Source organism: Homarus americanus, unplaced genomic scaffold, assembly GCF_018991925.1.
Source record: "Homarus americanus isolate GMGI-L3 unplaced genomic scaffold, GMGI_Hamer_2.0 scaffold59495, whole genome shotgun sequence".
In the NCBI taxonomy this organism is placed as follows: Eukaryota; Metazoa; Arthropoda; class Malacostraca; order Decapoda; family Nephropidae; genus Homarus; species Homarus americanus.
This window is the reverse complement of record NW_024732415.1, coordinates 2,011,881-2,030,623: the sequence shown is the minus strand read 5'-3', so window position 1 is coordinate 2,030,623 and position 18,743 is coordinate 2,011,881. Positions and strand designations below refer to the sequence as shown.

General features: G+C 46.2%; 1 protein-coding gene across 2 annotated transcripts in view; it reads right to left on the bottom strand.

Annotated features, from left to right (window-relative positions):
* LOC121868574 (phospholipid-transporting ATPase VD-like) overlaps nt 1-18,743 on the bottom strand; it is a 99,021-nt gene that overhangs the window by 42,489 nt on the left and 37,789 nt on the right. For both annotated transcript variants that reach the window (XR_006089422.1, XM_042369330.1), the window contains exons 3-6: nt 15,459-15,690; nt 14,751-15,094; nt 14,214-14,380; nt 13,877-14,071 (exon numbers count right to left, since the gene is read on the bottom strand). Coding sequence is in view for 1 of the 2 variants with exons in the window: in XM_042369330.1 (XP_042225264.1) it covers nt 13,877-14,071; nt 14,214-14,380; nt 14,751-15,094; nt 15,459-15,663 (911 nt within the window). In the remaining variant the exon portion in view is untranslated. The remainder of the gene's footprint in view (nt 1-13,876; nt 14,072-14,213; nt 14,381-14,750; nt 15,095-15,458; nt 15,691-18,743) is intronic.

The following is an 18,743-nucleotide window of genomic DNA, read 5'->3' as shown; positions in this document are numbered from 1 at the left end:
ACACACATCTCCAGTGTATGATGTGTGTGTGTCGCCAACAACACTATTCATCGCAAATATCGTGTGTGTGTGTGTGTGTGTGTGTGTGTGTGTGTGTGTGTGTGTACAAAGAAAAACACAAACATAATCATCCAGTCAGTAAACTCAGGAACAAACAGGCACCAAACACGTACTGTAATTGGTTGGAGTGCCACTTAACCACCACCAATCACACACACTCTCTCTCTCTCTGTAACCCTTGTCTTATTGACCAATTACCGACCCGGCCATCATCAAGGCTTAATGACCCACTAAGCTGGGAATTACCTCATTACTGACACACCTACGCTGTTCTCCCCCTTTGTGCTCCATGAAACAGACAGACATTCACACATAGATAGACAGATAGACGAAAGGGCAGATGAATGGATTGAAGGATATTGATTAATTTAAAGAAAGAGGACAAATAGATGAGAGAGAGAGAGAGAGAGAGAGAGAGAGAGAGAGAGAGAGAGGACACGTCTTAAAAGTACCGTGTCGGGCTAAGAACTGGTGAGACGGACTAGGGATAACCTCACTTCAAAAGGCCATTAACTAAACAGCTGACATAAACAGAGGTCTAGTGTGGAGGTTAATGGTACTATCACGTCAAGATGGCGTGATGTAAACAAATGCTTATTCTAGCTTACATGTTCATTAACTGTTATTAGACCTTTTATATAATACTACCGTCTCTATTAAGTGACAGAGGCTAATACAAAGTTATGTGGTGTAATAGAGTTTTGTCCAGTCTCTATTATGTGACAGGGGGCTAATACTGTAATGGGGATTTGTCCAGTGGTGAAATTGTCCAAGGTAAGTTTTGTCCACCATAATGAATCAGAGGAGTTTATTGTGATTTTGACTAGTTTGTTTAGTCACGCGATAACATACAAAATAATAACCTAATCTCTCTCAAACTTTCACAGCTACTTGGCCTTTGCAGTAGCTAGACTCTGTACAAATTTGGTCAGCCTCGGAGAAAGGTCAAAGCCACAGGTCAACAACGAAGATCACTCCTCCTCACCTCCCTCACCCACAGACCGGAAAGCAGATAAGTTACGACAGATCCCCCCCCACCCCACCCCACCCCCCACAGGTGAGGTAACAACCTCGTGTTTTCTTTCAAGGGGAAACTCAAGACGACTGGATGACCCTGACCAATCTGGTATTTCCCTGTGAGAGACGTTTCAGGTGCGCTTTTTCCCTTGATATGCAAAACACTTCTTCAGGCAGCCAAGAATAGATTCAAGGAGACAAGGAACTGGTACAAAATCTTGAAATATAGTCAAGGAACTGGTACAAAATCTTGAAATAGTCAAGGAACTGGAACAAAATCTTGAAATATAGCCAAGGAACTGGAACAAAATCTTGAAATAGTCAAGGAACTGGAACAAAATCTTGAAATATAGTCAAGGAACTGGAACAAAATCTGGAAATATAGCCAAGGAACTGGAACAAAATCTTGAAATATAGCCAAGGAATTAAAAAAGTCCTAAATAGTTTGCATTAGGTTAGATTAGGTCAGGTCAGGTTAGGTTAGGTTTGGGTATTCAAACTTCAGGTGAAATTAAGCTCAGGTGTTAAAAATCTTCAGGTGATGAACAGGACCAGCCTCAAGTAGTCCAACTCAGTCAGGTCAGTACAGGCGGGCTTTAAGTGATGGACCAAACACCTATTCGACACACAGCAATAATCGAAACACCGATAATCGAGACACGCCAATAATCGACACATGCCAATATAATCGACGCACATCGACATTCGACACACCCCAATGATCGACACACCCCAATGATCGACACACCCCAATGATCGACACACCCCAATGATCGACACACTCCAATGATCGACACACCCCAATGATCGACACACGGCAATATAATCGAAACGCGTAAACTGGGTCAAGAGTTTAAGGTACAAGCCTGGAATGAGGTCACGTCAGGTCACACCCGGGAAGGGCTGAAAAAGAGGTCATTGCGGGCGATTGGAAAATCCATATTACTCTCTCTCTCTCTCTCTCTCTCTCTCTCTCTCTCTCCTCTCTCTCTCTCTCTCTCTCTCTCTCTCTCTCTCTCTCTCTCTCTCTCTCTCTCTCTCTCTCTCTCTCTCTCTCTCTCTCTCTCTCTCTCTCTCTCTCTCTCTCTCTCTCTCTCTCTCTCTCTCTCTCTCTCTCTCTCTCTCGTGTGTGAGGCGGATAAATTGTTGTGTGCGTGTATATGTGGATGTATATAAGTGTGATAGGAGGTTGAGTGGGATTTTGCATGTGTGTGTACTGAACACCTGCCTACACACACACACACACACACACACATCTGGTGCCAGATATAGAGACCCTGTGGCCAGACACAGAGAGAGGTGATGAGATTGGCCATACCCTCTCTCTCTCTCTCTCTCTCTTACACACACACACATACATACATACATACAGACATACACACACACAATTATACACAGCTTCACCACCCCCCTCCCTACACGGAAGAATGTAGTCTAGCACCAATGAGTCTCCTCCCCTCCCTCCTTCTCTACCCCTCCCCCCCCTCTCCCTCCCTCCCCTCCTTCTGTACCCCCTCTCCCCCTCCCCTCCCTCCCCCCCACCTCTCCCTCCCTCCCTCCCTTCCCCCCTCCCCCCCTCCCTCCTTCTCTACCCCCTCCCCCCACCTCTCTCCCCCCTCCCCCCACCTCCTCCCCCCACCTCTCTCCCCCTCCAGTAAAGGGACTAACTTCCTCAGGTGTCCAGGAATAGCAACGTTATTCATCCTGATTCACTCCTTCCCTCCCTCCTCCTCACTAACAGGCTTACCGTTAACCTTTGTCTACCTGTACTGTTTACGTATATGCTGAATTAATTTGAACTTGTATGACACCTTTACTATCTAGCTGTCTGTCTGTCTGTCTGTCTACCAGTCACTACCTTCGGCACTCTTGTTGTTGTGACAGCAGCGAGGAGGGTGGGGGAGGGGGTGGCAAGGGGGAGGATTACGAGGTCTCACGAGGTCCTTACACACTCACTCACTCACTCTCTCTCTCTTTGTGTGTGTGTGTGTGTGTGTGTGTGTGTGTGTTACCTCGAAAATTGTAAATAACTACACCGTCTATATACGTTGTCTATAATGTATACATGCTGGTCTGTATACCTACATTGCCTTTACAGTATACTATACAGGATATGCTGAACCTACTGTATGTTTATAAGACATTCATAAGAACATAAGAAAATAAGGAGTCTGCAATAGGCCGGTTGGCCTGTGCATGGCAGCTCCTGTCGAGAGTTACTACCACTCTCTATCATCCATGAATCTATCTAGCCTCCTTTTGAAACTTTCCAGAGTTCCCGCACTTACTACAAAGTTGCTAAGCTTGTTCCACTCGCCCACCACCCTATTTGTGAACCAGTTTCTTCCTATCTCCCTCCTAAACCTAAACTTATCCAACTTGAATCCGTTGCACCGAGTCCTATCCTGCTCGGATATTATAAGAACTTTATCTATATCCCCTTTATTGATTCCTTTCACCCACTTAAATACTTCTATCATATCTCCCCGCACTCTTCGTCTTTCTAGGGAATGCAAGTTAAGTTTCTTTAACCTATCCTGATATGGAAGGTTTCTAAGTCCCGGAATCATTTTCGTCACTCTTCGCTGCACCGACTCTAGTGAATTTATATCCATTCTATAATAAGGGCACCAGAACTGAACCGCATAATCGAGGTGCGGCCTGACTAGCGCAAGATATAGTTGCAATAAGACCTCTGCACTCTTGTTACTTCAATCAATCACCCACTCAACCAATCACCCAATCAATCACAGTGCATTAACCCTGAACTCAATCCTTTCAAGTACTAGTGTACTGACCACAACACCCGAGCGGATACCAGAAATGTCAAGGACGAACGGACATGTGAACGTACGTATACACACACACACACACACACACACACACACACACACACACAGGAGAGAGAGAGAGAAACACACACACAGACAGAAGGGAGAGAGAGAGAGAGAGGTCAACCCGTATCCAGCTGATCCATAACTTCACGTACAATTGGTTAACTTGACACTAATTACGAGTCGTCCAGCTGATGTGTTGATGACTCATTAACTGTGTAATTAACGTGAGCCTAATTAGACTATGAAATTAATACCTAGGTCAAGGAAGGAAGAGCACCACACCTGTAATTTATTCCCCACACCTGTAGTTTATACCCCACACCTGTAATTTATACCCCCCACACCTGTAGTTTATACCCCACACCTGTAATTTATACCCCACACCTGTAGTTTATACCCCATGCCTGTAATGACGTTTTTTGCAGAAGTGGGATAAATGCAGAGATATAATGTGGGCAACACGTGTCACCATACCCACGTGCCCAAGGCCAAGGGTACACGCTCGTGGTGCGAGAGGGTGAGGCAATAAGATAATACGTCACCACTATAACCAGGTTATTTTAGGGTAGTAAATAAATGACCGTGACGACGATTTACATGATGATGATGATGATGAAGGAGAAGGAACACACACACACACACACTCTTTTCCTCGTTCCCGCCGACTCACCACTTCAAAATCATCTTACTGCGGCGCCAACCACCACCTCCACCACAGTCAACCTTCTCTCCTAACACCCCCACCACCCCCCCCCACCTAGATTATTTCACCTGTTGATTAAACACCGTAACGCTACCTGGCGGGGTTGGGTTAGGTGAGCTCGTGTTAGATTAAGGGGTGCCTAATCCTCATGTCCGCCAGGCAGTGAGAGACAAGATAGGTGGTATTTAAAGGCTTCTTGTAACGAATCCAGGAAAAAAGTCACAAAAAAAAGTAAGAAAAAACCTAACCTAAGCTAAGCTAACCAAAGCTAACCTAACCTAAGCTAACCAAACCTAACCTAAGCTAACCTAACCTACGTGCAATGCCATCATATATATATTGTGTTGTCAATGTGTACAAGTCATGTGACATTTTTTCCCGTGACTTTATTTCCGCCCACCCTTGTAACAACACCGACTGGCCATAAACTGGTTATCTGGAGAGCTTATGGCAGCCACATATGCTTACGTGTGAAGATAAGGTGGTGGTTGTGGTTGTGTTGTTGTAGTTATTATTATCACTATTATTATTACTCCTATTCTTATTACGTATTTTATTTCATTATCATCATTATTGTTATTATTACCTATTTTATTACTGTCATTATTATTATTAAACCTGGTATAAGTTTTTTCTGCAATATACTGTAAATAACCACTTACACTCGGGGGTGCTACAGGGTGGGTATCCCTCGCTCTTAGCAATACCGCTCTGTTATAGGATACTCCACGCGATCCCGGCAGTCCTCCTCACGTGACGAATACAGCCAAGTTATTGATCCACCAAGTCACGCGAGGGCCCCGAGAGAGAGAGAGAGAGAGAGAGAGAGAGAGAGAGAGAGAGAGAGAGAGAACGAACCAACGACCCCCAGGAAGCGAGTTGAAGTACGCATCCACTCGGCCGCTGGACTTCACATCTCCTTTGGTTTATTAGTAATATTTTTCCTGGCTATCCTGACCTCTCCTAAAGGTCATCAAAGTCAAACCTCTCTTCCTGTACACCAGTGTTTATTCTCCGAGCCATCTTGACCTGACCTCATCAAAATCAATTTCCTCTACAGTACATTAGTCTTACCCTTCAGGTCAATCACTGTTAACGTTAATGTACTGACCTCTGACCTTATCTTGGCTGAGTGGAACACCGCCCCCCCCCCCTCTTTCTCTTTGAAGAATGTATCATGGATTTTCCGATAGTCCACACAGTGCTCTCTCTCTCTCTCTCACACACACCCGAGTGGCCAAGGCGTGTAGGCAAGTTTTAGGCAAATCAGTTGTGGTGGTGTCGAGGGAAAAGCCGAAGACAAGGGGAAGAGGAAGAAAGTGAAGGAAAATGGAAAAAATAAAGAATTAAAGACGAGGAAAAGAAGAATAGAAGGATGAAGACGAGAGAGGAGAAAGAAAAGGGAGATGCAGAAAACACAGAAGAAAAAGAAGAAACAGAAGATGAACGAAAAACAGGAGAAAGAAATGAGAATCAAGAAAAAGATAGAGAAGAAAAACACAACAATAGGAGAATGAGAGAAGGAAGAGGAAGAAGGAATAAAGTAAGGAAGAGGAAACTAGACCAAAACAAAGCACAAGACTCCTCCTCTAAATGTTTGTATAGAAGAGACTGTGTTCCTGTGGTGGTGGTGTGGATGACTACGACTCTCTAGTGAGGGACGGACATTAGGTGGGTCGTCGTAAAGTCGTCCAGGTGTACTTAGGGCAGCTGTTACCTCCCCAGCAGGAAAGGTCGTGTCCACCGCTTTTTTTTCCCTTCATACTAACTGGATCTAGGTTAGGTGAGGTTGGGTTGGGTGAGGTGAGGTGAGGTGAGGTTAGGTGAGGTGAGGTAAGGTAAGCTTAGGTTAGGTTTGTCCTCATAGTCTAGGCATTTGAGAGAGAGAGAGAGAGAGAGAGAGAGAGAGAGAGAGAGAGAGAGAGAGATTCTGGAATCTTGTGTACGACAGGGAGGAGGCATGAGCCCCCTCCCCTCCCCTCTCCCTACCTCCCTTCCCTCTCCCTATCTCTCCTCTCAAAATACCTTCTCTCTCACCATGTATTTGATGGGTTAAACCACCACTTTACTCAAGGGGATAAACCACCATCGTACTCAAGGGGATAAACCACCATCGTACTCAAGGGGATAAACCACCATCGTACTCAAGGGGATAAACCACCATCGTACTCAAGGGGATAAACCACCATCACCAAGGATAAACCACCATCGTACCAAGGATAAACCACCATCGCTCAAGGATAAAACCACCATCGTACTCAAGGGATAAACCACCATCGTACTCAAGGATAAACCTCCATCGTACCTTTTCAAGGATAAACTAACATCGTACTCAAGGATAAACCAACATCGTACTCAAGGGATAAACCACCATCGTACTCAAGGATAAACCACCATCGTACTCAAGGATAAACCCATCGTACTCAAGGATAAACCACCATCGTACTCAAGGATAAACCAAAATCGTACTCCAGGGTTAAACCACCACTTTACTCAAGGGGATAAACCACCATCGTACTCAAGGGGATAAACCACCATCGTACTCAAGGGGATAAACCACCATCGTACTCAAGGGGATAAACCACCATCGTACTCAAGGGGATAAACCACCACTGTACTCAAAGGGTTCAAACCATTTTCCTCGCAGTCTCCATTATCCTCATACTAATTTTTCTCCCATTTCTTCATTTCCTCCCATTTCTTCCTATTATTTTCCCTCTCTTCATTTTCCTCCCATTTCTTACCTTTTCTCCCATTTCATTTTCTCCCATTTCTTCATTTCCTCCCATTTCTTCCTATTATTTTCCCTCTCTTCATTTTCCTCCTCGCAGCATCACACACCCTGAGCATAAGTGAACCATTTCCATGCTCCCCCACACACTCAATTACAGGGAATATTTAACGTGTGAGAATTTCTGAGAATCTTTGGGGTGAGGGGGGATGGGGGGGCTGGGGTGGGGAGTGGGGGGGGAGGGGGGCTGGGGGGTGAGAATGGGGGAGGTACTGGGTGAGAAACTAGTGAAGGGTGACTGGGGTGGGGACTGAGGGAACTGGGAGAAAACGGGTGGGGAAAAACTGAGGGGGGGAAATAACGCTGTCTACCTCCATGTCCAGGAAGGGAAGTTGGGAGGGAAAAAAATGTAGAAGGGGCGACAGGATTAAAGGAATCTCTCTCTCTCTCTCTCTCTCTCTCTCTCTCTGTTAGGAAAAACATTCGAGATCTTATGGATGTTTGAGAATGTTGTGTTAAGAATGCTCAGGTCTACCACACTCCCGCGCCGCTTGAACATTCACAACATTGACAACATCTCTCTCGTGTATATAATAAACACACGCCAATTAACGTAGAATTTTCTTAACTAAGTGATTAAACCTCGAGCGTGGAGTAGTGCAAAGATGACCATGAGGCTGAGTTGGGCGCGCGGGAAAGGAATTGGGAAGTGGCCACTGGAGAGAACAACCAATCACACGCTACTACGTCATAGATTTGGGAAGTGGCCACTGGAGAGAACAACCAATCACACGCTACTACGTCATAGATTTGGGAAGTGGCCACTGGAGAGAACAACCAATCACACGCTACTACGTCATAGATTGCGTCATAGCCAGGGGAGTTGAGCAGTGGCGAGGATCAGAAAGCTGCCGCACGTCACCACGCTGGAGAGAACAACCAATCACACGCTACTACGTCATAGATTACGTCATAGCCAGGGGAGTTGAGCAGTGGCGAGGATCAGAAAGCTGCCGCCACGTCACCAATTACGTCAGAGTCAGCTGGGTGTCCGGGTTAAGGGAGACTGAAGCCCCACCGCCACCTTTCTCTACTTGATCTCATTCATTTTAATGTTTCACCTAACGGCCAACACCTCCACTAGTTGGCCAGCTGGGAGTAATTTTCACCCGGCCAGCAGACTTCACGGCCACGGCCAGCAGACTCCCTGGCGCTGGTTTTAAAGTTACTTATCATAACTTTTTGTAGTCTGCCCATTGTGGTTCAGTCGTCTCTCGCTGGCTGGTACTAAACAGAGCAGGGAGATGACTGACCTGAGACACGAAGGAAACAGGGTAAGGTAAGGCAAGGTTCACAGCACGGCAACAGGATAGGGAGGATAATGGAGGCATCGTCGTCGCCATGGCAACGCGAAGCTTATGAGGGAGGTGCAAGGATGACGTCACCACCCACCAGCCATAAGACAATGCTAGAATAGTACCACGAACACAACAACTAGGAGGACTTGGCTGACATCTATGTATGTATGTATGTATGTATGAGAGATCCATATCACACACAGGACGTACGGATAATTACTGTTACTGATGACCCTCACAGTAACTACCCCTCTCACGGTCTTCATCAGTTAATAATAATAACTACTAAAACAAAAACAACGTAATGTCCAACCCAGCGCACCGACAGAACGCACAAAAACAAAGGAACGTCAGGAAGCGGCAAGATATTCTAATTACAGGTAGAGAGTTACGCCCTTACGCCTCCCCCTACACCCTCCCCCCACCCACCAGAACCAAGGTAAAAAAGTATTGTCAGTTCCGCTAATGAACCTCGAAGTTAAGTTAGCTGTCATCTCTTATAATAACTTGTGTTTCGTAGGGTAGGGTAGGGTGTGGGTAGGGGTGGGTAGGGTAGGGTAGGGGTGGGCAGGGTAGGGTAGGGTTGGGGTGGGCAGGGTAGGGTTGGGTAGGGTAGGGTAGGGCAGGGTAGGGTAGGGTAGGGCAGGGTTGGGTAGGGTAGGGCAGGGTAGGGTAGGGCAGGGGTGGGCAGGGGTGGGCAGGGTAGGGTTTGGTAGGGTTTGACTGAACCAGTACAGCCCCCTCATCAACCACCTCCCGCCCACCTACTGTCCTCATGTCCTGGATCACCACCTCACCCAGCCCTGCCCTGCCTGCTGTGACGTCATTGTTGCCATACGTCGCACTCCACAAGTAAACATTGACTTCCCACCCATCACCTGAAGATAACTTTGTCATTTTCTTTGGTAGTTTGTGACGGCATTTCTATCTTACGTTCGATTATGACTTTAAAAACACAATAACCCTCACATAATATTACTTGTTAACATTACACAGGTATCGTTGAGTTCACTGTAACGACATTGAACAGGATAATGAACACAGGGGGATTAACCTTCAAAGTCACACTCACTGATGAACGAAAAAGTCAAATGTTCACCTAGCTGCTGACGTCACACTTAACGTTCGAGTAACCGAGACAAAAATATAAAAAAAAATAACTTTAAAACGTCCGCACACACACACACACACACACACATACACCCACACACACACACACACACACACACACACACACACCCACACACACACACACACACATACACCCACACACACACACCCACACACACACCCACACCTACACGCTACCTGCTTGGAGCTATCACCCTCAAACACCGTCAGCAGGGTCGTGTAGGTCAACCCTCCCAGCCTATGTTGTTTTACCTGAGGGGTGGTAGGCCAGAGGTAAAGAAAGGTCAAGGGGTCAAGCATAATAATCAATAGGCTGAGTGACTGCGGAAGATCAGGGGAGTGGTCTATAGTCTTCCTCCTCCTCCTCCTCAGCCTCCTCCTCCTCTTCCTCAGCCTCCGCCTCCTCCTCCTTTTCACCCCTCCTACATCATTGGAACTACCCCCCCACTGGTTGACTGTTCGTAGCGGTCGACATGTTTTCCGTTCCTATTTTTAGGTTAGGTTAGGTTAGAGTCGAGATGGATTAAGCGCTTTCTACTGTACACCACACCACCCCCAGCACTATCACCACACCACCCCCAGCACTATCACCACACCACCACACAACCCTCAGGTGAAGGCTAGGTTAAGGTGTCCTAGGTTAGGTTAGGTTGAGGTGAGGTAGGTTAGGTTAGGTTCATTTTCCTAACCATTACCAACACACATTTCTTCACGGTATCAGAAGTAACTCGCCTCCTCCAATCACCAGTTACCAGGACAAACACTCTACCAGTAACCTCCACACGACGTCACTGCCGCCTCTTACGGATTATCGCCGGAAGTGAAACGCCCATGTCGTCATATCCAAACATTTCCCAATATCCCTCCGTGTCCCCCCCTGTGTCCCCCCTGTGTCCCTCCTGTGTCCCCTGAGAGCAGGACACGTGGCAGATCACCTGATGATTTATACACCCTAGCTTCTTTTATCTGACGAGACATCCTAACGGGGCGACATGATAGGTTAGGTTAGGTTGAGCTGGGCTAGGTTAAGTTAAGTTAGGTTAGGTTAGGTAGGGTAAGGTAAAGTAAAGTAAGGTTAGGTTAGGTCCCGGGTATAATCACTTATGGTACTTATTGAAGATACAGTTAGCTCTCACCAAATCTTATGTTCTTATATAGCCCGCTAAACAGAGGTGTCACTATATTAAAACTTACAACAAAGCGAAAATAACACAGCTGTTTAAATCAATGCTGTGTTAAGTATAGGATGGTTGGGTTAGGTTAGGCAAGGTTAGGCGAGGTTCAAGGGCAGCTGGCAATCCCTAAGCCTAGGGGGGGTGGAGGGAGGCCTTTAAGGGAGGGAGGCCTTTGTTAGCAGGTGGTGACTGGTTGACAAGGTTAGTACAGAGGAGGGGCGTGTTACTGCCTCTCATTAATAGTCACCACAAATCAACACCTGGGTGGGGCTATACCTGCCTGGTATTCTAATGGACGGCGGCCACCTTGTCTGTTTGTGTTACCGGATCCTCAGGTGGGATTTGATGGTGTTAAAATTTATACATGTATCCATATCAGCACACACACACACACACACACACACAGACCAAGGAGAACACACCAAGTAACACGATCATAGTAGAGGTCATTAAGGGTGTGTATAACAGCCCCCAGTGGTCAGGATATTATGGTGGAATATTACAGAGTGTTTCTAATACATTGTTTGTTTAGTTCTGTACATAGAGGTTGACTTATTCACACCTGCCTTAGAGTGAGGTAGTATGTCTGGCCTCACACTTTGTTATTCACACCTGCCTTAGAGTGAGGTAGTATGTCTGGCCTCACACTTTGTTATTCACACCTGCCTTAGAGTGAGGTAGTATGTCACTGTTATTCCACCTGTTAGAGTGTATGTCTGGCCTCACACTTTGTTATTCACACCTGCCTTAGAGTGAGGCTATGTCTGGCCTCACACTTTGTTATTCACACCTGCCTTAGAGTGAGGTAGTATGTCTGGCCTCACATTTGCGTGAGAGGTATTTAAGGACATTGTGTGTTTGGTTCTATACATGGGAGCTGATATAACTACTGAGAGCACAAAAAGTGGATACAATCTTAACACGTCAGATTGTGCCATTCCCTAAAAGGTTCTATCTTCACACAGTCAAGGACGTAGTGTTCGAGCGTGTGGCCATAGATAGGGTAGGGTAGGGTAGGGTAGGGTAGGGTAGGGTAGGGTACGGTACTAGGGTAGCATTGTTAACCTACAGGTGAAATAAGCTGGGGGGGCTAATCTTCATGTGATCAATCTAATTTCTAACCATAACACTACCTTGCAAACTAGTGACAGAATTCGAGGTAATACTACATACTCCCTACGATCTAATACGTACAACAGATAACCAATACTTATATCAAATACTTACATCAATGGGCCTAGGCAATAAAGGTATATTCTAGCATAAACACCTGAGATATTAATGTACTCTAACCTACTCGAGGATAATATAGCAAATAAAAACTAAAATATACTAAATTATCGCCCCAATTATTTTTTTTTTCACAGAGTTTAATCAGATACTAACGGTGAAAATAATACTGCAATAATAAACAACATGCGAAAGACCCGTTACTTACGACCCGTCAGAAAACTGTTCCTCGTGTATGATGAGAATGACTTACCGGGACGAGTTGAGACGGGTGGGTGGGTGGGTGGGTAAGGTGGGTTGGTTGGTGGGTGGGTGAGAGTTACCAGCCCACCACCAAGCATTATTATTATGGTCGAGGGCAGGTATGTAATGTACTTACCTCTTGCCAAATTAATATGAATTGAGGTCACGTGTAGACACCTGTTGTACCTGTTAACTGGGGTGACGTGTACACACCTGTTACATAACCCTGGCTGTACATGTAAGTGGGGTACATTGTGTAACTCCAGCCTAACACCTGATGTACTCCTAACATAAACCACTGCTCTATAGTACTGTACACACCAGCCTCACACTTGATGTACTCCTAACATAAACCACTGCTCTATAGTACTGTACCCCAGCCTCACCTGATGTACTCTAACATAAACCACTGCTCTGTTTGCACAACCTCACACCTGATGTACTTACAACCTGCTCTATAGTACTGTACACCCCAGCCTAACACCTGATGTGCCTCTAACACAAACACTGCTCTATTACTGTACACCCCAGCCTAACACCTGATGTGCTCCTAACATAAACCACTGCTCTATAGTACTGTACATCCCAGCCTAACACCTGATGTACTCCTAACATAAACCACTGCTCTATGGTACTGCTGCACCCCCAGCCTCACACCTGATGTACTCTAACATAAACCACTGCTCTATAGTACTGTACACCCCAGCCTCACACCTGATGTATCCAACATAAACCACTGCTCTATAGTACTGTACACCCCAGCCTCACACCTGATGTACTCTCTAACATCCACTGCTCTATAGTACTGTACACCCCAGCCTAACACCTGATGTGCTCCTAACATAAACCACTGCTCTATAGTACTGTACACCCCAGCCTCACACCTGATGTACTCCTAACATAAACCACTGCTCTATAGTACTGTACACCCCAGCCTAACACCTGATGTGCTCCTAACATAAACCACTGCTCTATAGTACTGTACACCCCAGCCTAACACCTGATGTACTCCTAACATAAACCACTGCTCAATAGTACTGTACACCCCAGCCTCACACCTGATGTAATTCCCAACATAAACCACTGCTCTATAGTACTGCACACCCTGTGCCTCATACCCCTGATGTACTTCCTAACATAAACCACTGCTCTATAGTACTGTACACCCCCAGCCTAACACCTGATGTACTCCTAACATAAACCACTGCTCTATAGTACTGTACACCCCAGCCTAACACCTGATGTGCTCCTAACATAAACCACTGCTCTATAGTACTGTACACCCCAGCCTAACACCTGATGTACTCCTAACATAAACCACTGCTCAATAGTACTGTACATCCTAGAGTACCTTCCACCTTCTGTACACAAGAGCCAGGCACAGTACTCACCTGCTGTAGACCCTGCAGGTGGCGTTATTGACCCGGGAGTCAGACAGGTACCGGCGGCGGTCCTCGAAAGCGTCTTTGATGGCGGTGATGCCCAGCACGAAGAGGAGGGGCAACATGGCCACCTCTTTCCCGAAGGCGTTCACCGCCGGTACGAAGTTCAGCAGTACGATGAACAGGAAGTACAAGTTGGCGAACCTGCACACACACGGGGAGGAGAAGGATAGAAGGATGAACAATCTTAATACTCTCTCTCTCATCTATAAACCATCATAATATATATAAAACATAAGCCATCTTTACAGTGCCTCATAAAGCACCCTGAGTCTCCATCACTCACCTGTGGAACTGCTCGAACAGGTTCTTGGGCAGGAAGGAGAGGATGGTATACTTGGTGGTGCAGATGCTGTTGTCTGGGTAGCCTCCGTTGGGGTGTTGGCCGCGGGACACATGGGGCGGCACCACGTGGTTAGCCACTACCACCCGGGTCCGTGACTCATCCGGCACCTACAGGAGGAGGGAGGTGTTGAGGTGTGTTGTTTTACCTGCCTGTGTATATTGTAATGTATACTCTCTCTCTCTCTCTCTCTCTCTCTCTCTCCCTCCCTCTCTCTCCCCCTCTCTCTCCCTGCGGACACACCCTCCAACCTTCCAGTACAGTATCATCACAAAACACATTAATTCTATAACTCAGGCGTCATCTGTCTCTTGTCAACGTAAAGTATAAAGAGAAGAGCAATGTTGTCTGACCACTGATGTATTAATAACTCACTACTGTTTTATTGCCTACTCCTGGTAGATTGTTTAGGACCCCACTCAAAGAAGAGAGCCTGGGGGCACACGCAGAGACACAAACACTGGCTGAGTGAGTCATTACCTTCTTCCAGAACATGAGCTTCTGAAGGAGTGTTCTCTTGTTCTGCCTGATGGTGTAGATGGACTCAGTGCGTGAGGCCTGGCGGGAGTGGCCCTTAGGGAAGGAAGTGGTCCTCGTCAGCGTCTTCTTCTGCTGCTGTTCTCTCTCCCTCTCCCGCTGTTCGTGGCCCGCCGGCAGGATAAAGTCTGTCTTAGAGCCCGCCCGCCGGTGTCCCCGCCCGCCCTCCACCAGCTGCCCGTGGGAGAAGGTCCTCTGATGACCCCTGGCCATCCCTCCTCCAGCGCCGTTGACACTGTTTCCAGAGCCGCCCACTCCTTGAGGCAGGGTGCCGCCCACACCTGAGGCTGATCAACCATAACAAATTAATAATAATCCGTCAGTTGCATAACACTTAAGGTACACACGACACTCTGGGGGCAACACTACTTCAGTCTGAGACGGTCCTTGTTCCTCTGGTGAAGGTCCTATTGGTCCATACTAGGCAGTCCCATTTACACCCAACCCCTATCGCTCATATATCCACCCAGCCTATGTTTGAAGCTATCCAGCGTATTCCAGTTCATGATGATATTTGGTAACCTGTTCCACTCGTCCACTACTCTATTTTCAAACCAATGTTTACCTATCTCGCGCCTAAATCTAAATTTGTATAATTTAAAACCATCGAAACTAATTTAAAACCACACTCTCTCTCTCTCTCTCTCTTACCTTGATCAAGAGTGAGCGGCTCCCTGGTAATCATGACGCCCCCATGAGACACACTACGGCCGTGACACCACCGCCGGCCTCCCACTCCCGAGGCCCCGCCACTGCTGTAGGCATGGGCACTGCCATCACCGTACGCCCCGCCACCACCATAGGCACGGGCGCTGCCATCACCGTACCCATCACCGCCGCCCGAAGTGCCGTTCATACTTATGCAACATCACTCCATTCATGCCTGTAAATAAAGCATTAATATTAATAATGGTGGCAACAACAATAATAATAATGTCTTTATAACAATAACATCACATACAATAACATACAGGGTGTAACAAAAGTCTGGAATCATATGGTTATGTACACTAATTTCACTTTAATAACACGTGGATGGGGAGACTCCGAGGTACCAGGGAAACGGATCGGTTTATGATCACTGACGTTCCCCCTGATTTTTTTCTTGCGGGGGAGGAGGGGGAGGGGAAGGGGGAGGCAAAACATGGTAATGACTCCCAAGTTAATTAACATATATGTATTATAGTTCCTAGAGAGTGAGGCACTTCCCACAAACACCTGGCTGCTGTCACTCTCCTCCTACTGCCACCTGTCAAAACCACCATCACAATGACACACACATATGACCCATACAACCTCCATCCTCTGTCTCTGTCACCCCACAGAGAGAGAGAGAGAGAGAGAGAGAGAGAGAGAGAGAGAGAGAGAGAGAGAGAGAGAGAGAGAGAGAGAGAGAGAGACCCCAATCCCCGTGACCACCAATTGACACACACACACACCTCTTAATGCCATACTGAGGCCACCTAATGACCCCCTCCTTCATAGTCTGTTATTTGAGACGGTATTACTGCTGTTAGTGACAATTACATTACCTAATTATCGGTTTAAGTCTTCTATATAATAATAATAATAATAATAATAATAATAATAATAATAATAATAATGATGATGATGATGATGATGATGATGATGATGATGATGATGATGATGATGATAATAATAATGATAATGATAATAATAATAATAATAATAATAATAATAATAATAATAATAATAATAATAATAATGATAATAATAATGATGATGATGATGATGATGATGATGATGATGATGATGATGATGATGATGATAATAATAATGATAATGATAATAATAATAATAATAATAATGATAATAATAATAATAATAATAATAATGATAATAATAATGATGATGATGATGATGATGATGATGATGATGATAATAATAATGATAATGATAATAATAATAATAATAGTACCCTAATAATAGTAATAGTATTAATAATAGCCAATTTACAACACTAGCAACACCAACATCATTACAACAGGAGTAACAAGGAAAGGAGGAGGAGTAGGAGGAGGAAGAAGGAGAGGGAGGGGGAGGAAGAGTGAGGAGGAGAGGGAGGGGGAGGAAGAAGAAGAGTGAGGAGGAAGAGGATGAACAACAATGTTTGTGGTCTGGTGTGAGTAATGTTTACAGAGAGGGGGAAGATGAGAGAGGAAGGAGGGAAGAGGGGTGGATGGAAAGGAGGGAGGGAGAGGAAGGATGGAAGAGGGGTGGATGGAAAGGAGGGAGGGAAAGGAGGGAGGGAGGGAAAGGAGGGAAGGGGAGAGGAGGAGAGGCGTGTGGTGGGGGAGGGGTGATAAATGCACTGAATCCTATTGTTTACTGATAGCCAGAGTACACAACAGCGGTGGTAGTTAAATAGAGTTGTTTACACCAGTCCAGAGTAAAAACAAAGAGTGAGGAGGAAGATAAGAATTGTTTACAGAGGTTCAAGTGTAGACAAGAGTGGACAAAAGTGAGGAGGAAGCTCATAAAGATTTGTTTATGATAGATGCAGACAAAAGTAGAGAGGAAGGAGGGGGTCTACCAAGGTCATCGGTAGACAACAGTAAACAGTGTGGTCTTACAGGTATCCGAGACCAAGGTGAGCTCTCTCTCTCTCTCTCTCTCTACTCTAATATATATCCACGTACACCTCCCCCCCACCCCCTGCCAGTAACCACGAACGCTACACATTATATCAACAAACAAACGAACAGCCACGGACGACAAGGCACGTACACGTTCTTAACCAAAAACCTTCACGTGTCTGGGGGGTTTTACCACTACACAATAAACAATAGATAAGGGGTGGGGGTAAGGGGTGGGGGTAAGGGGTGATAAGGGGTAATAAGGGGTAGTAGTAACGTGCAGGTAGACAACACACACACACAGTCGCCACCATTAATGTCAACAACACACTCACAAGGATGTAGACCAGCAGTTGTTCCCTTACCTAACCTTTGTGTTCTTACCCGCGGTGTTTGAACCCACCCACTCACCCACCTGCCCACTCACCACCACCACCCACTCACCCACCTGCCCACTTACTACCACCACCCACTCAATGCCTCAGCCGACCACCAGGTAAGGAATATAAATTGTTCATACTATTTTTGCAGCATCCGTCACACACACACACACACACACGGCCTGAGATCTGTCATCGAACACGTAAGCTCCAGCAAAAATATTCTCATGCTTTTACTTCTGCTGAACTTGTATGACCTTGGCTTTTGACCCCACCACCACCATTAACCTTTCTCTACCCACCCACCCACCCACTCACTCAGTACCATCACCACTCATCTCCCAGTCGCCCACCACCCAGTCGCCGCCCACCATCACAACCCACCCCCCCCACCACTGCCATCCACTCGGCACTCACTACCACCAACTATCCACTCACCACTCAGTCGCCCACCATCAACGCCACCCACCACCACCCACCCACCCAGGGACCACTACATACCTGTCTTAATATCTCTTAACTACAGGTAAACTTGATATAACGTTAACATTACTCATTACACACGTACACCCACGCCAAAGCTCTCAACGTGTTTTCGCATCTTATGACCCTCTGTAACCTTTGACCTCACGACAGTCACCAGGTAAGGCTAACTTAAGTTTACCTACGGATCACCTGAAGATCAGTCCCTCTAAGTTATTTCATCTGATGAGTAACCATCCTAGCGCTACCTGGGATGGGAGTTAGGTAAGGTAAGATTACAATAGGGTATCTTAAGGTGAAATACAGTGATGACCTTCCGTGATATTGACCTGACCACCCCCCACACTGGTCGTAATTTTCGTAGCGTTATTGTTATTCCACCTGTAACACGGGCAGTCACTAGGCACGTCCTGTACACCCACCTTATACCCTCCGTCCAGAATCCTAGATGTGTTTTGATGCTGTTGACCTTTGAC